Source organism: Ornithodoros turicata, chromosome 8 (genome assembly GCF_037126465.1).
Source record: "Ornithodoros turicata isolate Travis chromosome 8, ASM3712646v1, whole genome shotgun sequence".
Lineage (NCBI taxonomy): Eukaryota > Metazoa > Arthropoda > Arachnida > Ixodida > Argasidae > Ornithodoros > Ornithodoros turicata.
In genome coordinates, this window is record NC_088208.1 from 21,677,241 (window position 1) to 21,699,176 (window position 21,936).

The 21,936-nt window shown below is 45.0% G+C and overlaps 1 protein-coding gene across 2 annotated transcripts in view; it reads right to left on the reverse strand.

Moving 5' to 3' along the window:
* The window catches only part of LOC135366676 (serine/threonine-protein kinase mig-15-like), a 52,932-nt gene that overhangs the window by 23,688 nt on the left and 7,308 nt on the right, over nucleotides 1-21,936 (reverse strand). For both annotated transcript variants that reach the window (XM_064599487.1, XM_064599486.1), the window contains exons 3-16: nucleotides 10,571-10,627; nucleotides 8,524-8,568; nucleotides 7,736-7,816; nucleotides 7,565-7,613; nucleotides 7,177-7,238; nucleotides 7,000-7,090; nucleotides 6,389-6,461; nucleotides 6,232-6,289; nucleotides 4,974-5,028; nucleotides 4,714-4,910; nucleotides 3,613-4,000; nucleotides 2,523-2,677; nucleotides 1,121-1,347; nucleotides 413-557 (exon numbers count right to left, since the gene is read on the reverse strand). In XM_064599487.1, the coding sequence (XP_064455557.1) occupies nucleotides 413-557; nucleotides 1,121-1,347; nucleotides 2,523-2,677; nucleotides 3,613-4,000; nucleotides 4,714-4,910; nucleotides 4,974-5,028; nucleotides 6,232-6,289; nucleotides 6,389-6,461; nucleotides 7,000-7,090; nucleotides 7,177-7,238; nucleotides 7,565-7,613; nucleotides 7,736-7,816; nucleotides 8,524-8,568; nucleotides 10,571-10,627 (1,683 nt within the window). The remainder of the gene's footprint in view (nucleotides 1-412; nucleotides 558-1,120; nucleotides 1,348-2,522; nucleotides 2,678-3,612; nucleotides 4,001-4,713; nucleotides 4,911-4,973; nucleotides 5,029-6,231; nucleotides 6,290-6,388; nucleotides 6,462-6,999; nucleotides 7,091-7,176; nucleotides 7,239-7,564; nucleotides 7,614-7,735; nucleotides 7,817-8,523; nucleotides 8,569-10,570; nucleotides 10,628-21,936) is intronic.

Here is a 21,936-nt window from a genome sequence, read left to right on the forward strand (position 1 = left end):
GTAGGATTTCCTTGACCTCACAAAAACTTTGAGAAACCCTGACCGCTGTCCAGCGTGGTCAGATACCATCCAAGGCAATGGGAGCAACGCCTTCCTACCTGATGGGGCGCTGCAACTGAGACAAACTGTGTATTCGCAAGAGAGACAGCACCACAGAATATTTTAGCAGAAGAAAAAAGCGAAAAACTGCTCAATCGCATAAGTCCTGCAGTGTCTTTGTTTGCACGCACCAGACTATCGGGAACGGCGCACTACACACATTGCAGACGACACCATCGGCCCTGTCGTCTGCTACAGAATACCTAGTAGCTGAGCCGCAGAGCAGTTCAAGATGCACTGAACTGATGCGAACAGGAGCTTGATAGTGCTTTTTTTTTTTTTTTTTTGAGGGAGGGGGAGGGGGGGAACTCACCCTTCGCATGACCAACGTGCCGTCATTCCTCCCATTGGCCTCTTCCTCGTCAGGTGTCGGAGGGAGCGGTCGATTGGGGGCCTGACAGGGGTCATTGTCCCTTGATATGTTGCGAAGCGTGTCCTGGTTGTACCCATCGGGAGGTCTACAGAAAAATTAAAATAAATAAAATAAACTTTTTTTTTCTTAACTGGCATTGGCACGAGGCAGTTGTCAACAAACTGCGACAAGCAACAAAACAATTCATTTTTCAGCTGGCCCAACAGTGCCACGAATCCTGGCAAAACGGCTCATGATGCAAAGGCTGCACAACACTGACCATCTGCCAGGGCCCTCTGGCTTCAGTTTGATGTGGCAAAAAAATACAGAACAGCATTGGACAGCATTTTGGCATCATTTTGCTGGTATTACTTGGTATCAATACAGTATTAATAGTAGGTATCAGATATGACGGGATTACACCCCCCTGTATTGTATACAAGTGAGAGAGGGGGGTCACAAACAGAACTGAAAAATACGAGAATTATAAAACTGTGCGGTCTCAAACATTTTTCACGTGCAGTTGTGTATCATATGAATAGGGCCCTGTGTTTTAGGGTAAAACTCGTCTTTAACCCGTGATTTGCATCATCTTCACTTAGGGCAAGCCTTAATTTAGGAAAACTAACTGAGCGTTCTACTTTCGAAGAGCCTCCCTTGTTTACTCACAAAGGCCGAGGCGGGTCAGAAGCGAGCAGTGTGCCATCGTTCTGTATGATGCCATCTTCGTCGTCGTCATCGGAGTCCGAAGCTGCGCCTTCCTGGTACTGGTGAGCGTTGGGGGTGTTGCCGTTGACACGGGGAGCCGCGTTGCCTCGCCCGCTGCCAGAGGAGGCCCTGGCGTTCCCGCCTCCCGCCGCTAATTCGTTGAGTTGTTGAGCAAGCACTTCTAATTCCTGAGAGCAGAATGGAAACGTAGATGTAAGCTTCACTGGCAACAGTCCCATGCGGAATTTGAAATAATCTAGGCCGTACTCTAAACAGAGAACTTCACTGCGTAACACGCTCAGAACCAAACGACATTCGGAATGATATTGCTAGAGCCTGAAGTTTTAGGGTTTAACCCAATTCTTCCCCAAATCGAAGGTTGCCTCTTTAGGGTGAAACCCGTTTTTACCCGAATTTAGCATACTGGAAGTTTTTCCACCCGAATTCGCATGAATTTAGAATGCGTGTTCATTTACTCAATTTTTACCCTCCGAATTTAGAAAAAAATATTTCCTGAAAGCTTCAGGCTCTACATGTTGTTAATTATTTTGATTTTTTTGGGATGTACATAGGGCCACGTTTTCGGGTTTTATGTTTTTTTAAAAACAAGAGTTAAAAACCAGGTTCTACTTCAAGAGCCGTAAAGCAGGTTAAAATCGGGCAGAAAAGTACCTTTTCGGGTCGAAAACAAAAAAGAGCGCTCTCCAAATTTAGAAGAAAACAAGCTGTGGAATGGCTGTGTTGAATGTGTAGTGCATAGCATCCTGCAGTGCCTGTATCACTGGCTGAATTGGCATTTTGCCAAGTTAGTTTTCGGGTTTTATCCTACGTGACTATGATGCAAATCGGGGTGTAAATACAGGTTTTACCATAAAACGCAGGGCCCACCTTCCTGGAAAATGAGTGCAATCCAAACTGACAAAGCCCATCACACAAGAGCTCGGCATTCAGATCTTCGAGAGCCTGGCACTGACGCTTCTCTTGGCCAGTGGGCACATTCGTTCCTTCGTCCATTATCATTCTTCAGCATTAAATTTTCGGAGCTTTTGGTATTTTGTCATTGCCTGGTCATTACTCTGGGGGGAACCTCCTTTCTCCTCAAATCAGAAGTGGTAACTGGATCACTCAGCACAATGGGTGGAGCGGAGCGTGTTATGCGGCGAAGCTCTGAAGTCTGTGTGGTTGTGATATTTTGTGTGAAGTTCAGCTCTGTTTGCGAGAGCAGGCTGTTCCATACATAGAATAAAACACTATGTCTGTCCGTCCGTCACACTACCTTCGAATGTAGGCATCGGTGAGAAAAGGAAGATTAAGCTAAGCCAGTTAAGCCAGTTAAGCCAGGGCTGCTATCCCGGTGGCTTACCTCGGGTCGCCGATTCTGCTGCTGGAAGTGACCAGAACCCCGAGCTGCGGGAGCGGGAGGTGCCTGGTGGTTTCTGGGGGGCGTGGCTGGCTTTCGTTCTTCCTCCACTGGTATCGGGGGGAGGGGCTTGCTCGGGGGCGGTGGGTCAGGTACAACTACAAGGCGACAAAGCAGTCAGTGAAGATTGAGCATATAATGAGAAACCCGTACCACGGCGTGCATTAGAGCCCTACGCACTACAAGTCTTGAAAATACCACGAACACACCAGGGCCCAAATCCTGAGCCTGCACAAAGCTGGCGTTATCGTCGTCGTTGGCACACACCACCAGGACTTTAAGTAACCACTGTGATGGGCCTTCACATGGGAGCATGCGGTGAATCATGGCTGAAGTCATGCCTTTAGAGCAGAGTTCGAGGTAACTCGTTACTGTAACTAAGTTCCTTCTTTTGGTAACTTGTAACTTAACTCGGTACTTTTTGCCGTGGCAACTTTCAGAGGAACTCGTTTGTTCTTCAGGTAACTTTGCCAAAGCAACTTAAGCTAAGTTCCAAGTTACTTTTAATTCGCTTTTCGCTCACGTCCACATATTTTCTTGCTTTCTCTCTGGATCTTTCATGGCATTTTATGCCATAAAACGTGACATTCAATCAATGGCAGTATTCTATTCAGGAAGTAAGAACCGCTGCCATTGAAATGAAGCTGAACCATTGTGCACCCACAGGGAGTAAGATACAAAGCTTTCAAATTGTTGGACATAAATGAAAACTATCTAATCGTGTTGCACTCCTCCGCAGACAACTCAAGGCAGCTGCTGCACCTGCGTAATGTTATTTTGTGTCCGAAGTAACTTGGAAGTAACTCGTTCTTTTTTTAAGTAACTCAGTAGCTGTGAGTTACATTTCATGCTGAAGAACTTCGTTATTAACTTAGTTACATTTTGCACACGGTAACCTAACTTGTAACGAGTTCTTTTTGATGGGCAACTTCTCGATCTATGGTCATTTCTGTGCAAAGTTGTAAAAACTCGCAGTCCACGGTGCACGTTTCTCGTAGCTGCTCCAGAGCAACAACGTAGGAGCAATGCATACCTATAACCCTCTGTGGAGGTACAGGGGGTGGCCTCTGAGGGAGTTCTGGAGGTTGTTGCGACGCAGAACTCTTTGGTGGGGGAACGAAGCCGGCGCCAAATCCAGCAGGTGGTGGGACAGGGGCTTTGCTCGGTGGACCTCCCTGCGGTGTCAGCGTTCCGCTGTCACGCGACTGCTGCAGTTGCTGGAAGTTCCGGCGGAGCGTCGAGTCCTGGCGTGCAGGATCCCCCGAGCTGGTGTCACCCGATGGGCCAGTCTCCTCGTCTTCTCCGTCACTGCCGCTGTAATGGTATTCCTCCCCAGCAGCGCTCGTTACACCCCCACGGCCGCTGGCAGCCATCTTGTGCTTCCGACAGCGGTCCATGTGGTCTTTCAGTTGGATACGGACCTATAGAAGGTACAGTTTTTAAAAATAAATCTCGAGTGTTGTGTATTACACGTTTCAGACATGCATCGAATTAATTTTATTTTGTGATGTTGGTTTGCAGCCAATTACCTACGCTCACGTATGTCAGCCCTATGTTTGGCTTTGCAAGTGTGTGAAGTTGTACAATTCTGCTTGTAGTGATTTAGTTAAGGTAAGGAAACGTGTGGTAAAATAAAAATTATGAGATTTAGTGAATACGATTTTTTTTTTTTTCACAATTCCTGTGACGGTAACTATTTAAAGTTCCCATCATTAAACATTCTTCTGTAAGAGGCTCTGCCAGAAATTGCAACTCCTGTGAGTACGTAGTATTCGGTTTTGAGAACATGCCACAGTTTCATTCATCATTATATTAGGCATTTGCAGACAAGCAAAGTCAGATGCCTTCCATTCTTTGTAAGAATACGGCCTTTGGAGCTTCATTATGGGGCTTTCATGCCCATAATGTGTGCAGTACTGTGGTTGCATTATGTGTAGTAACCGCAAACTATCCTCCTTTTAGTTTCTTCTACAATGGATCACAAACCTTCTGAAGCACAAATGTTTCTTGCTGCTAATGCACTTACACAGTGAAATCCCACTCACGTCGCTTTCATCACTTTGATGATTATACCGTAAAAACCGGAAGAAATATATTGACAAACTTAATGTGTAGCACATGGAGGGGGTCTGACCTGTCGCTCTGTGGGCTGGTCGCGGATGAAAGGGTGCTTGAGCAGCTGTTCTGTGTAAGGCCTCTGCTGATAGTCCTTCACCAGCACCGTCTCTATAAAGCTGTGGAATTTCTTGTTCCACTTTTTAGACTTCAATCGTGGAGGAGAGTTCCTCGGAATCAGGAACAGCGCTCGCATTGGATGCATATCACAGAGCGCTGCATAGAAAAGCACAGTGAGGCGTGACTTCGATCATTCAGTATTGGAAGCAGAAAACTTACGTGGCTGGGACTCTGCCATTTCGAGAGCTGTGATACCCAGGGACCACAAATCACTCTGCAAGAAACCACACAACAGTTAATGTATACAGATAAGAATGTGCAGGTGTTTACGTTACGATCCTTCCCATTTTATGTGTAAGAGAACCTACCCCAAACAGCTAGAGCAGTGAGCTGACGGACATGAAAATGTTATGTGCACAGAAAGCCTCGTGTAGCTTCTTGTGGCATTTACAGGCTAATGCCAGAAGTGCAGACCACCATGCATAGACATTTGTGTTTTTGTTTTTTTTTTCAAAATTGGGTTTTATTTCAGGAGCTGTAAAATCACGTAAAATCGGGCGATTTGGGCATCTATGCCTCGTGAAAAATAAAAAATGAGCACGTGTCGCATTTTAGATGAATATGAGATGAATGTGCAGTGCTTAGTATTCTACAGCGTGCACATTTTAGAGTGAATTTGCACTTTGACAAGTTCTATTTTATTTTTTTGTATTACCGTAAGTGACGACGAAAGAACCACGCAAATCGGTGGGAGGATGGGGGAGGGGAACCAAGCTTCAGGCTACAACACAGTGGTATAACTATACATAGCTTGGGGCACCAATACTAAGAAAGATGGCCACCAGCTCACGGGCCACAAGTAAGGGAAATACACGAGTGCTGGCGGAACTGGCGGAACTTAGTAGACTGAACAATAGATTAATAATAGTTGCGACTCGTCTGCCCTTAACAACATTCTATTAATTTTTACTGCGTCTGGATTAATTCGACACTCCATACATAGGGCCCTGTCTTTTAGCATAAAACCTGTTTTACCCCCAATTTGCACCACCTTAGAGTAAAACCTGAAAAAAAAAAAAAAAAAAAAAAAAAAAAAAAAAAAAACTAAAGAAAGAAGGAAACGGAAAAAGAAAAGAAAAACTAAAGCTAAATTAGCAATGTGCCCGTTCAGCCACCAATAGGGGCACTGCCGAATGCTAAATACTGCACATTCAGCATGGCTGTTTCGTATCTTGTGTAAATCTGAAGCGCGGGAAGCACTCCTTTTATTTTCAACCCGATAATCTGCTTTTCCACCCGATATCGCCCAATTTTACCCTGTTTTACAGATCCCGAAATAAAACCCGATTCCCCCCCCCCTCCGATTTAAAAAACGAAACACACAGACCCCCTATGGCATACAGCACGCGCTTACAAAGCATCAACCATTCTGAGAGCTCCGAGATGTTGAGCTACATTCCAAGACTAAGGTACTTACTCTGTTGTCGTAAGTTGCGTCAGGGTTTTCGTCACAGGCTATCACTTCCGGAGCCATCCTGTAGACAAACAGTAACAGGCGCATTTACGGTGACGTGCTTACGTACTTTCCATGCAAAGCCACAGCATTTCAGGAGGGGGCTGAAGGAACCACTTACCAATAAGGAGTTCCAATGAATGTGTTCCGTCTTCCAATTGTTCGATCTAATTGAGCACTAACACCAAAGTCCACTGAAAAAGCAAGGGCAGTGTTGTCAAGCTCCTGCCAAGTCTTAGCGACACGTACCGTTCAGGTTGCATCACTGCAATGCACTATCGATTGTCTGTACTAGGGTGGGGAACGCTATCTACGTTTGTACAAATATTCCAAGCATTTCTCCTAGTTGATATAATCGACATTTTAAAAATATAAATATTTTGTCGAACATCGCTAACGTGTTGGTACCTTTCTTGTAGGTATTGATATTTTCCAAGCCATATTCATCAATATCCAGTTTCAGCTACCAATGTTCGAAGTACCGACATTTTTGCCGCTCCCATCGTCCACGAGCATTACTGTTTTACTCATTTTTATAGTTTCATAATGGGCAAACATGGATAGCCATTCTCAAACCACGTAAAATCCCAATACAGGAGGACAGCCGAGTAGAAGTGAAAGGACACAAATTTCAAAGTGCAACATGGCGGCCATGATGTCTCACACAAGAGTACCACTGAGTAATTCAGCCATGCACGTGAAGCCCACACGCACGGGTATCACATGTATTACCTAGTTTTACTTCCGCATTGTCTGTGAGCAGCACGTTCTGTCCCTTGATATCTCTGTGGATGATCTTGTTGGCATGTAGATGACTAAGACCCTGCAATCGTAATATCCGAGTCAGCACACAAGAATCGATAGCGATCGGTGATCGAGTATCGGTGATATCGATCGTGCAGCACGTACCCTGAGAATTTCCCTACAGATGTAAGCTATCCACTCTTCTTTTAAAGACTGCCCCTTCGTGGCTGAAATGTTAATAATATAAATAAATAAATATTAATAATAATATAGAACCTATTACATATAATATAATATAATATAATAATAAATTATAAATAAATATGGGGAAGCTTGTTAGGGCGGTGAAGAGCAGATCATGACACTTGATAGCATGGGATAGCATGGGCATCCCCAGGATTTTTTCCAAGGGGGCAAAGGGGGGGTAAATGATGGATATTCCCTCAAGAGGGAATGACCCTTACATGATAATAATGCGAAGTACCATAACTGCCTTTAGTGCCCGACCTCGTGGTGAACACGTGGTCCTACCTTAACAATGTTCAGCACTTACATTTCACGAGATCCGTGACAGATCCAGCACCACAGTATTCCATCACCAACTGAATAGAGAAAACCAATTCACATGCTTAGAAAGATGAGAACTCAGATCTCTCTGCAACAGTGCAAAAAATTCATAATACAACATTTTTAAAAAAATTTTCATCAATATTTGTTAACGTACCCACAGCTTGTCATCCTTGCCAGGGGGGCTCTTCTGAATGAAGGCCCCATAGTATGTTGCAATATTACGGTGATGAGAATACTGCAACGGAAAGCATGCGTCGAGTCACAAAGTATTGTAAAAGAAAAAGAACGCATGACATGACATCTATGCCACTTAGAGCGCTACTTCAAACTACGTAATTTATGCCACTCTACACGCCTCTCACCACACTGCATTCTTGCAAAAAAATTGCTTCTGCATGTGACACACGATATGTAATTTAACACTGTGTACTTTGTGTATGTATACTTCAAATTTATTATTATTATTAGTTATCAAAATAATTGATTTAAAGCAGCACTTTTATATAATAAATGATAATAATAAAGAAACTAATTAAAAGTGATGTAATAAAATTGTAAAAAAAAAAAAATGACACAAATGACGTTGTTGTTGCTTTGCGAGCGACACTACCTCAATGTTTGGCTTCAGAACTGCAAATCAAAACTGCTGGCCACCCTGCAACGTGGACTGGAGAGATATGGATTTAGGATATGCATGCCACAAACTTTGTTGCAAAACTGAAACCTGTGTGAGTCCTTGGCAATTCCTTCGAAAACTGTTGGAAATATGTAATGCCCATCGACCACAATTATATTTTGCATATTGACACTTTAAGTGATGATGTTTTTAAATCGAGATAATATATATATTTTTTTCTTCTTCTTTGAGTCCAGAGTGGCCCTCTAAAGTGGTCCCGCTTCCTGTCCAATATGTATGAGTGCACGTGCAAACTCAATTCTCACCTTTTTGAGAACATTAATTTCTAGCTTGATTTCCTCTTCTTCATCCTGGAAGGGGTGAAAGAAAGGCAATAGAGCAACTTGCCTGAACTTAACTGAAACTGAGCAAGCAGGCTGTGAGGAAATTTGACTTCACTCGCAGTATCCTAGCAATTGGGAACAAAATGCTCATACTGTGAATTTTTGAAACATCAAGAATACTGGAGATTTCAATAATTTTCTATTTTCAGTCGCACACCACCTGACAACAGGTAGGGCTGCCATTTTGTGTCCTACTCCTCTCGCTCAGTCTTTTATGTCTCACAAGCCACTGCTTTCATAATGTGGGAGAAGATTCATGATGCCACTGTTTCCACATCAAGAAAATCGAGCTACATCTGATTTAATATTTCAGCATTTTCCGCTGGTGGGTCAGTACTAGCCCGTTATTCATTCCTCCTCCCTCTTGTGCACACATAAAAACCGTTCCAATTCTATCCCTTCTATCTACTCCACCCAGAACTGGTCCTCCATCAATCCGGTTGTCTTTCGAAGAAAAAATTTTAAGGAAACCGATAAACGACTCCGAGTTTTGATACACTCACTCGCTAGCAGACGACACTTCCGGTCATGCGGGTCCATTTTTACACATCCTTCCCAGACGCGTGCAACGCAAGACACATGTTTTTCGCTCTGTTACAATTTCTGCATCGTTTATTTCGAGACTTCGTTGCCAAACGAGACCCCAACGAAGAGGCACTGTTTCGGGTTAAAGGTTAATCGAGAATAAATAAAACCGCGTTCGCCGAGGAGACGGCGCTGCCTGCCTGAGTCACATCAACGCCAATTTTTTTCTTCGTCCTCTTTCTTTTTTTTTATGATCGCTCGATGGCTCCACGACGCGTTCACCAGTTCATAAACCGGGTGTGCCGCTCATACATCGGGGTACAACAGACTTCCGCGATCGCCTGCTTCGGCACCCGCCTCTGAGGTAATGGACCGAAACAAGGCTCAGAGGTGGGAAACGCTTCCTAAGCAGCTGGTCACGTCCTTTTATTTCTGGAATTCGTTCACCTCGTTTGCAGTTCTATATAAAAGCAAGTCATCAATTTGAAACTACCAAATCCCCTGTGCATAGAACCACCAGATCGCCGCCGATACCGGCCGGGACGTTTCCGGGATTGGTTGAAAGCGGTCACGTGGCGTACTTCCTGCAAATTCGGAAATCGAAACAACGGCTGTCTTGCCGGTGGCACCTCCGCCACCAACCAATCGGCTCTGTTACCACAGACGACTGCTCCTCCTCCCTCTTTTTTTTTTAATATCTTCGTCGGTTGATATTTGTTCATTTAATTTTTTAGGCCTCGAACGCAATACTAGCCAAGTGCCGCCGAGCTCTGCCGTACTGCAGAGACAAATTGCGATTACAAAACACGGGACAACATAGAGAAAAGAAAAGAAAAGAACGCCAGTTTTCGATCCGAGCGACCTCGAACAGCAGCGCGCTCCCGTTAGAGTAGGGATTTCCTTCCTGGCGTATATCCTCTTTATGCACCTAGGGACGTTCCATTATCCGTTTTACTTGTCCAGAGTCTAACTTCTTTTTCGGAGTCGTGAAAGCTTTTCCTCCTGCTTCCTATACGCGTACTGTGTAATGCAGCATAGCCCCGCGCTTCCCATCGTGGCTTCAGAGCGTAGCTTGTCTGATGCGACCATGCAAACCGCAACTGTCGTCTGCTATTACCGGTCACGACGACGACAAGGACAGAAAAGTTTGTCTTCTTCTATCACATGACCATTTTCGGGCAGTATTGGCCATAGGAGTACATGTATATAGCTCCGAAGTTAGTAATCTCATTATGCTCGTTTAATCAGATAACGAGGTTTCCTCCAGGTTTATACAAGCAGAAACCGAGAGTCTGTGCCAAGCTTGACCGTCGGAAAGTTCCGGCAGCCCAAGAAACTGTAAAGCCTTCTTTGCGCATCTTGTAGGGAGCACGGCGACATTCTAAAACTACACGTTTTCTTTCAACCGAGAAATCGGGACGACTTCTGTGTGCCCTCCACTTACTTCTGTGACGTCCATGATCTTGATGGCTGCGAGCTGACCCGTCCTTGTGTGGCGGCCCTGCAAGGGGATTTAGTGATACATTAGACACATGGGACGGTCTGACGCTCACGGATAGCAAGAACCTTTGTTGAAAAAGTCTCTACAAAAACAGATAGGAGAGCCTACTTCTTTCTCCCTATTTTTTGGGGCGATTAGCCTCAATACCTGGTTAGTGTCATCGCTCCGTAGCATCTCCACATAAGAAATACGTCTGTAACATGTCTTCATGCAGCTGACGTCACCGTGGGACATCGGCGCCAGCCAATCCCATTTAGTAAGCCCCCAAAAGAAACGGCCCTCTGCGTTCACTTGCGTTGAATGATTCTTACGGAACGGCAAAACCGTGCCAATCACCAGACAACAGATGCACCGCTCAAAAAGAAAACAAAGAAAGAAAGAAAGAAAACAAAGAAAGAAAGAAAGAAAACAAAGAAGGAAAGGAAGAAAGAAAAAATAAACGCCCCTTCACTCAGCCTGCGTTGCCTCTTGATCATTGTTTCAACCTCTCGTCAAGCGCTCGAAATACTGCGGACCCTTTCGAAACATGACGTCATCATCATTTTCTTGCAGTATGCAAGCCCATCGCATACGCAGGACACCGTCCATTATTATCATTCCTTTCGCTGGCTTAGCAATTCTTACGCAAGCCGATTATCGGCCTTTCATTCTCTTTGCTGCACCCATCGTACGTCATCGACGGATGCTCTCGTCCTCATGGGTGGTGGAGGGGACAGGAAAAAGGCTTAACAAAACGGCCGGCATTACTGTGTCATCCGCCGATTATTATACATGCACCCAGCCGCCCGGGGGGTCACAATAGCTTTGACAACAATGACGCGACGGGAGAAACAAAAGGGGTACATAACTTCACAGACTGTGGCGTTAGGACAATATTCGCATTGTTTCTTTTTTGGCTTGAAAGTGAATGCGACGTCGATAAGACAACGCACTCGCGCGCAATGACACATTTGTCGATGTTGAAGCATGAACAAGCCGTAGAACTCGCTCGGGTGGGTTCCAGTGACCTGGCCTGTAAAAGTAATCAATAGCGACTGACCAAAGTACTGCAATTAATTACATTCTCAGCAATTAATTGCTTGCGAGATTAGTTATGTCATTGCTACTGTAGCTTAGTTTCTTTTCGAAAGTAATTTGTAATACGTTTGGGCTTACTTTTGTAATTACTCATCTGAAAAAGTCCCTTTTCAGCGTCGTGCGCGGCATCTTTAAAACATTCACCACATTTCCACGATGCTTTTTCAGTCTCAGCACAGGCACGTTTTTTGTGCGCCAGCTAATAAGTAAAAAAATTAATAAACATTTCCACGTTTGTACAGGAAACAATAATAAATTTTATTCGTCAAAATTATGTATCGTCGGAAATAAATGTTAGTCGGTGTATCTCAACTACGTTTCGGGGTAACCGTTATTTAATTACTTTTAAGCCAGGTCTGCCAGTGACTAACAAAAACTGCTTGGCGGCCACGAGATGGGTGTTTCCAATAGGTAAAAGCAACAAAACAATTAAGTAACGATCCGTTTATTAGACAAGTCCCGACCAGCGGAAGGACACGACCCCGCGCACCTTGATTGTGCGCTCTGCGGCTCCATGCAGACACTCGTATAGAGAGAGAACGACGAACACGCGGTCGCACACATGCTAGGCATTTTGCCAGGCCGGTAAACTTGGCCGAATATCTCGGTCGTTGCCACGAGGAACCTTCCCAATGAAGAAGACAGCTCCCGAAAGGAGGAGGGATAGCAGGACTATCTGAGACAGTACGCAACACATCTGTTACGGAAAAGAAATTTGTTGTAGCATGTCTGTAGGTTTCCTCTATCTCGGGGTTACTTTCTTCGTCACCTTTTAGAGATTGTACGCAGTTCGTTTATGTTCGGTGGCAGCAGTGTGTCAACACACTTTGTCGATCTGAATTAGTGAAGTTCACTTAAAAAAAGAAAAAAAAAAGTCGCTAAGCCTAAAATAGATGCGCGACTGTGCCAAAAATTATCGCTGCCTAACGCCAACTAATGACTGTGATATCTATGTATCGCTTTGATCATCCCCGCAGGCGGCGAAGATAGCTTTGTTGAGAAAACAAGTGCAGATGGCCAAAAGGCCATGCATGTTGAGTGGACGCTCCCTTTCAAGGAACCCCACTGTGAGCTACGACGACGGTCGTCCTCGGCTGTAACCTGAGCCGACCCAGAGCAATGTCTTTTCTCCTCTAACGCTTTCCCGCTTTTTCCCGGTTTCTCTGTAAATAAAGTTAGTTGCATTCTTGTTCTCGAACTGACTGCCTCGTCGCCTTCTTTCTTCGAGTTTTCAGCCGAACCCATCGAACGTTTAACTTGTAGAGAGGGAGATCTTCAATTTGTGCTACTTTCTCCTAATTTCTACTACAGCTTTCGGCACTGGCGTCACCTGTTATGTATTTTTGCCTTTGTCCTCTTGCTTTCAGCACGTGTTCGAAATGTCGCGGTAAATCTATGCTGGTTAAAATAACTAACGTGTTCTTAAAGTGGGACTCCGCAACAAAATCACCACAAAGGTTGTGGCATAGCAGTAACCTTTGGGCTGTCAGGAAGATACATACGAAATATCGTGCTCCAAAAGTGCGCAGATTTTATTCGAACGAATTATTACGAAGCGAGCGCTTCGCCTCTGTGATGCAAGAGGGCGCTGAAAGCAGCACTGCTGACGTCATCCGGCATGGAAGAATGCACGCTTCGTAGCAGACGACAATGCTGGGTGACGTCTCAGTATGTTCCTCTGGGCGAACCACTGTGCGCTTTGTATTTCGGTTTCGGTTTGGTAATAGAGAGTTTTAGTACATCGTACGCAAAGGCGATAGCGTACATAACAGATAGCGTTGGTGGTTCTGCGCACTGCGTGAAGCTCTCTTTCTGTTATGGGCGTGCGCAGAACCATCAACGTTATCCCATACGTACGCAAAGGCGATAGCGTACGATGAACTTCGCGCATTGCGCAGAACAACTATACCAGTGAGATTTAGTATATCGTACGCTATTGCCTTTGCGTACGTAAGGAATTTCCCTGGGCAAAGGATACATGGATTACACAAGGGATCAGCCGGAAGGAATGTAAATGTTTCCAGAAAGATGACGCACTGGTGGGAGAGTAGCCGGGGCTGCTGCCAAGCCAAGGGGGTGACAGAGGACAGATCGCACGATTAAAAGATCCTCCAAAGGGCATTCGCTCTCCATGTGAGTGCCTGTTATTTTTGCCAATTCTCTCGGCGCAGCGAAAAAAGAAAAAAAAAAAAAGAAAAGAAAGAAAGAAAAAAATCATTGCGCGGAGGCAGCAAAACGTCACAGTTGGTGACTAAGATGGGGAGTGGACATTTGGCATTCTCGTGCAGACAGGATGAGTGTGGCATTTCTATGGAAACAGTGTTCCCATTTATATATATATATATGTGTGTGTTTTTAATGATTGCATAATATCGCTTGTATCAGTATGCGTAAAACTAATCTCGTAAAGCTCCGAACAATACACGAACAAACGAACAAAAATCCCTTTCTTAGAGAAAACATATCGGCTACGCTGAAACCCGTGAGAGCTTCCGTGAACGCCATACACAATCTTTCCATGGTCAAAGGGGCACTGAAGTGTAAGAATTTGAACGCTCTTGGTCTCCTCCTCAACAATGCAGAGAGTCCTCCGATTGGTCTCTTCAAACGATCTCCCACGATGATTGGACACATCGTTTGAGCAGACCAATAAGAGCACGTCCCGTATTATCGCCCTTCTTGAGAAGGAGAGAGAAAGAAAGAAAGAAAGCATCATTTGCTTTTTTTTATCTCTCTCTCTACCGATCATGAACGAAGGAACGTCTGAATCTCGTTCCTTTTATGTTCGTGTCAACATAATGACATTTTCCATCCCGCAAGGAAATGGAAATACTTTAAGGCTTAATTCTATTTGTGGGAACAGGGGAAATGTTCTGATCGAGGTATTATAACGAAACGTGGGAAGTTTCGTTGCAACGGATTTGCGTAAAGCCGTAGACCTCCGTGGTCGAAGAACGAAAGAACTGAAGGGACTTGGTGCGGTCGGGCCACAAGGATAGAAACAAAAAAAAAAAAAAAGAGAGAGAGAGAGAGAAGAAAAGGATATCGACCCAAGAGAGTCTTTGATGATGTGTGGTAAAACGCGCAGCTGATATACTCATCTGGGCACGTACGACACAAACACATAGGGCTACAATGAAACCATCGAATTTCGCATTCGTTAGTTCGTCCATTGATTAGTTTTCCGCTCATCATGTATCACATACTCGCTACGAAAGGTGTGCGCGAAAGGCAGCAGTGCGGAGTTGAGGAGCAGGATGATCTCCCAGAGGCATGGAACTACAAACACCCCTTCAGGAATGGAATTCAAGCAGCATCGCTATTTTTCACCAAACACCCGGCTAAAGCGCTGCACATAGGCCCGCGAGATCTGCATTATGACTGGAGAACGGAAACTTCGATTTTGAACGCGCAAAAGCGGCCATACGACTACCGTGGCAGACGACAGCAACAGCTCTCCTATGAAAACGCGTAGAATGATGATGACAATCAACTTTAGAAGCAAGTATCTTCCATGGGACATCCACCGCTTGTACAAAAATACTAAGGTAAGCTGAAGTACAAAGTATTGTTGAAATTGAGGAAGCAATAACTGAGCCGATGAGTAGCGCCACCGTTAGCCTCGAAATGCGGGGCTGGGAATGGGTGCAAATGATATGGTCGCTATACCGCGTATTCACACGAGCGACATCCCCGCGGAAGATTCCAGTGGAAGAAAAAGCGAAAACACTGCCCACACAGCCAAAGTTACGTCCCGTGTTATTTTGAGCATTCACACGGTGCGAAATATCGGGAGCGCCGTACTGCCGACTGCACGCTTAGCAGACGACGCCGTCAGCGTCTCTCCCTGTCGTCTGCTACGGAATACGTTGTGGCTGTGTCGCGGGATATTCCCCACGGTTAGCAGTGTACATGAAGACACGACGTTGGGCGCTCGCGAACACGTGACAGCAGAAACCTATAACGTTTTTTTTTTCGCATCTTCCGCTGTAATATTCCGGGAAATGTCGTTCGTGTGGATACATGGATAATCTAGCAGATCGTGGCCCAGAGACAAACTGCCGTGATAGAAGTTCTGACGGCTAGTGGCACATATTTCTTGTGGGCAGGCTATCTATACGCTAAAAGGGATGGCGAATCTGTTTTTAGCGATTGCGTTCTGCTTCTTGTGTGTGCCACTTTTCGGCACAAAAAAAAAAAAGATAAAATAAAAAAATAAGAAGAAAACAAGGTGTGCACCGCATGCACTCCCGGCTGCCAAGGTGCCGGAGGAGCAATTAATAACGTCAACATTTCCTCCCGCCCTCATGTATACACAAGCCTTTCCGCGCCCATCTTACACTCATTACGCGAGCAAATAAGCAAGTATACAAATATGACCGGCAATTTATGGCTCCCGCTAATGATGCCAGCGAAAGAACAAAGAGGAAAATGCAGGAAGAATAAGGTAAAACGCCTTCTTGACAGCGGACAACGATGTGAGGTATGCCCCATCTCCAGGAAAAGCGAACAAAGGAATGCAGTTTATATTACTGCGCGAATTTATCTTACACATGGAAAGACTAAAATAAAATAAAAAAAACGAAGCGAAGCAACACAAAGCGAAGACAAATAACGAAAGGCTGGTGGTGCAGAACATTGATCCTAAAACAGTTTAAACGTATATCCTAAAGCAGCAGCACAACAAGTCATGCATGTGACAAAGACTGGCTTGTTGCTCCTGACGGCTACGTAGCCGACTTCTTTTGTTCTAGACACAGCGTTATGCGCATGCTATGTAGCATAGTTGTACCGCCGCACTCGACGAGCAATGCGCTGTTGGCGGAGACTTTTTTTTTATTTCGAGTTAGCGCCGCGCAGCAACTTTGACCATGAGCGGCGTACAGATGTGGACAGGGCTGAGGCTACCGAATAGATAAATTTTCTGAGATTGCAGCTCCACAGCTTTACAGTATACATTTAACTTCAGTGACCCTTGACAGTGTCCTAGAGAAAATCCGGGAAAACTCACACAGAGGGCTAGTGGCAGTATTCCAGGCGGCGGGACACCTTACATTTGAAATATTTACATCTGTATTGTCTCGCTAAGCATATACCGCAGTTTAGTCCTTGCACGTCTAAGCAGAGGCGTCCCCGAGGCCGACTTCCGCCTGGGGCATGATGACCGTGAAGAATCTTCCCTCCCCCTCTAGAAGCACCGTCTAAAGATTGCACAATAGCCAGCAAAAAAAAAAAAAAAATAATAATAATAAAGACAAAATGTTCTCATCGAATACTAGTAGTTGCCTTCGGTTGGGCTGCACCTTGTGGATTAGTGCAAACGGCGCAAGTTGCCGCATTCGATTCAACGGAGGTGCAGCCTTTGCAGCACCATTAGATTGGGAAAAGTGCCGTGGGAGTGCAGCACCAGTTCACGAAAACGCTGCACCTCCTCCGAGGTCCGTGCACTGTCTTGTTAAGATGACCCATGTTTGCAACGCTAGTCAATTAATACGACAACGAAAAGTGTTGCACACGTCTGTGGCGAAACGACCTGAGGACACTATTCTATTCCGCTGGACTCGAGCGTACTTTGCACGAGGGCAGCACCTGTCGCGCAAATCGCATGCACACCTATACACTGCCCCGTGCACACTTTTTGACGAATCGGAGAGAGCTATATACTTTCCCACGTGCACGGATACAAACGGTTTCGGGTTCCTCAACGTGATGCAGGAATATCAGAAAAAAACCCAATCAACGACTTTTCGAGGTCGAGTGACTGGAGAAAATCGAAAGAAGAAACATATCGGAAGATCTAGACCTTTCTGAGATACGATCACACAGCCCCTTTCCTCTTAACTCCGAAGTCTGCTAATGAAAACCGCTTCTTGTACACCATAAAAAAGAAAGAACGAAAAAAAAAAGAGCTTTACGTCGTATAACACGACCTCAGCAAACCAATGCACTGAAGGGCACAGTCATGGCTCCTGATTTAAAGAGAGAGAGAGAGAGAGAGAGAGAAAAGGGGGGGGGGGGTACGCCACTCATCTTCAACAAATCAGGGAAGACAACGATGCCATTCGCGTGATTATGATGGTTGGCTAGGGGCGTGCTATGTAGTGAAGTTCTGTTTTGAGAGCGAGGGGAAAGTTACCCTACACTCTCAGAACAGAACTTCACCGCATAGCACGTTGTCCGCCAACCGTCGCCACGAACAACAGGGTTATCGCTTCTGATTCGAAGAGCGAAGGGGGTACGCCTTTTTGTAGCAATTTTGATACATGATAATTGCTACAAAAAGGCGTACGCCCCTCTCACTCTTCAAATCAGAAGCGATACCCCCATCATTCGTGGCAGTGGTTGGAGCACAACGTGCTATGCGGTGAAGTTCTGTTTTAAAAGTGTATGGGTACTCTGCGAACGTTCCAAAGCGTTTTCCTCGTAGACAATGATGTAATGTTAACAGTCTCTAATTGGGTACACACGACTTTCCCCCTTTTCTGATAGAACGCAGGAAGTAGTAGTCATGAGAAGGAGATACGGAAAACCTCACGCGTCTTTCTTCCTCCGGTTTTTCTCTCTTCCGGTTATCTCCCGAGTCACATTTTGAAGAGAGAGAGAGAGAGAGAGAGAGAGAGAGAAAGCAACGCACGCGTGTGTTTATCTGTTTGAGAAGTCCGCGAGATTTTGACCGTACAGTACACTATGGTGACTCTTAATTTAAAGTAATTTTATTTTACTAATTAAATTAGTTAACCAACTAGCTATAGACTAAACTACTCACTTAGGCATCGTTTGTTAATCAGCTTGTAGATAACTTAATTTACTATTATGCTATTGATTTGGATAATTAGTACAGTCAAACTCCTTTGTAGCGAACACCTTTTTAACGAAAATACCACTACAGCAATTTTTTTTTTGCGGTCCCGCTGGAGCCCTATAGGTCCAATAATGGACATCCTTTTTAACGAAAATACCTTTACTGCGAATTTTTTTTGCTGTCCCCTGAGTTTCGTTGTAAAGGAGTTTGACTGTAATCAAAACGCGTTAATTTGATTAGTTTACCCCACAACGAAAGCGCAACGCGAAAACGTTGCATAAATAAGTGGAAGGCACACAAAAGATAGGAAAGACAAAGTCCACGCAAAAAAAAAGGAGAAAGAAAAAAGAAAAAATCCCGAGTGAGTCAAGAATTTTCGGTATGACAGCGGACAGCAGTAATGACAGCATTGACCTATAGGGCAGACTGTAGAGATAAACTGGTATCGATATTCGTACCGATATATTATAGGTATTTTTCCCAATCGGTTAAAGAATGGCAGGTGATGAAAAAGGCACCACCAGTGGGACTGGCCCTTCCATTCTTTAATCTCATTATGCCACTAGGCAATGAGAGACCTTCAGTTTTGTGTTCGTCCTTGTAAGTTGCTAGTATACTTCCCAATCGATTGTTATCGATGCTTTGAGAATATCGATCGACATTTTGCCGGATATTACTGCATATCCATAAATGATCATAAAATATATCGAAAAAGTATCGACGTTTATCGACAATCCGTTTCAGATATCGATACCTATCGATATTCGAAAATTCCGATCTCTCTGCGCTTCTATCGGACAGGCCTTAGCGCTGCGTCATCGGCACGTCACCGTTGACTAGCCCTTCGAAGGTAAACCAGTCGACGCTGGAACACGGCAAGCAAGTCGGCAGCCAGGAAGTAAAAGTAATACGTATGGATGAACAAAAAAAATAAAAAATAAATGTCAAAAGTGACGCGTGTTGACGATGATGAGTTGAGGTTTTATGGCGCATAAGCGAGTGTAGATGGATGTGTGGCAGTGCGTCCAAGTGTAACGAGAGGGAGACACAACGTGTAAATGGCTCGGGGATAAAGAGTGTTAAACACACATGAGCGTGCCATAAAACGCCTCATTGGGCCTGGTGGTAAATATTCATCTCAATAAAAGCGCTAAAAAAGCACACCGAGGTATGAAACACGCATAAAGTGCGCGAACGCTCACATGTGCAAAACGCATGTACGTATATGTGAACACACAGATAGGTGTGTTATTTAAACCTTCTATACTTCGTAGCCTCTCATAGATGCCCGCGTAGAACCCTTCACAGATGGCACTTAACATTCAACGTCAGAGGAACCGGTTCTGTGCAGACAAGCTCTCCGACCATGAAGTTCTGGTTCATATATACAGGGTTAATTTCTTTTTTTTTTTTTTTTACATTTGTTTAAAAAAAATTCGGTGAGAGCAACACAGCTGCCGTGTCCGCAGGTGGTACGCCGAGTTATCCTTTGCGCACATCTAGGTCCTCACACGTGTGTGGTTTCGGCTGATTTGATCTGATAAAAATGATTTGAAGCGTACAGTCTGATGTTTTATATCTTAAAGTACGGCAAATCAGGATTTTTTAAAAGAAGAATTAATGGGATGCATTTAAATACTGACAGCCTCCAAAGTTCCAAGTCTAACATTCGAACCAACCACCTTCGAGTCTTCAGCGTAACCTTGGAGCTACCAACAATCGACCACACGGCTTGTAAATTTTCAAAAAAAAAAAAAAAAGGCCAAAACACACAAACTGACGCATCAACATCAAGATGCCAAGTTCCCTCCCCTCAAACACGATAAATAGCGGGCAAAAAGAAATTAGACGCAACTTAATTACACGCACTTTCGCAGGAACGCGGCCTTCATCAAGTTCACGCCCTCCCCCGACTTCACGCGACCGTGACACACCAATCACCACGACGCAGCGTTGCCAACTGGGCACGAGGCTATCCAACAAGCAGCCCGCTTAACGGTGCCAGCGCGACTCTAAATAAAGCTACACACTCGAAGCACGTGGTACGTCCACACAACATACTGAGCATATTCACCGTGGCTTTCACTCAATCTGAGTCGTCTCCGTAGGAGCAAAGGTTGCCCGAGGCCGTATAGAAGACAATGGGAAGTTTTTTTTTAGGCCCAGCGTACCCCATGGCTCATGATCTTTTCTAAAGTGGAACCCAATTACCTACTTCGAACACAATCGTGTATCTAAAAGCGACGTGGTAGGGTATTATTAACGGGACGATCTGGAGTGATGGAGATGGTGATGACGACGACGACGGTTCGCCATAGTGCGTCAAAAGCGATGACGATATCTAAGATTAGAGTTGTATTACAGACTGTTCGTGTATACGCAGGAGCGACATCCCACGGAATACTCTAGCGGAATAAAAAGTAAAAAAAACTGTTCACAAGGAGGAATTTCCGCAGGGTCTCATATTGAGCATTCACGCGGCGACGTAGCAGACGACACCAACTGTCGCCTGCTACTAAACATCTTGTGACTGAGCCGCAGGATATTTCCCCCTGGTTAGAGGCGCACGAAAAGACATGACGTTGAACGCTCGCGCTCACGTAGCAGCAGCAGAAAGCTATGACGTTTTACGCATCTTTCTTCTACTGGAATATTCTAGGGAATATCATTCGTGTGAATACACAGTATAAGTTGCGAATATGCCGTTCGTGCTTCTTCCTCACGTCAAAAACGGCAGCCTAAACACAGAACTTCACTACATAATACGCTCCTAGCCAACCATAGAAATCATAAGGAGAGAGGCTAGAAGAAAAGCTGGGAGAGAGAGAGCGATGGGGGAGAGCAAATAAGTTGATCGGAGGCGAGACCCTCTCCCGATGTCCAAGCCCGGGAGGCGAAATGATCGCGATTTTAGATTCGGCCGGATTGGGCCACCACCTTTGGCCTTTCACGTGTAAAGACCAGGCGCGTTCGGCGCCATGGTATCCAATCCAACGAAAGTCGTGCTTGCTTCCGCTGGGCTAAAGTGTACTTTAGCTGGGCTCCGTGTGCCATGCCGTGTGCGAAGTGTGTTTGTTTTGTCTGCTCTCACGTGTGCGCTTGAATTGTGTCTTATTCAGTAGGGAACTAGTGTCGTATAGTTTACACCTTGTGCTGCGACATGAAAAAACGGCGCACGGAACTCGTATGAGACACCGTTCGTAACACGCTAGGCCTACCGTATCGATCATGGCGGCTCCCATGTTGAGATGCCCCCTTCGCTGGCTTGGTTTCTAGTTGTTATGAGAGTTCTATGTAGCCAACCATCATCCCGAACGATATCGTTCTCTACCCTGATTCGTTGAAAACGACAAGCGAACGCATTTTTGTGACACTCATGCAGTCACAAGTTGATTGTCACAAAAAAGCGTACGCCCGTGTTTCCCACAAA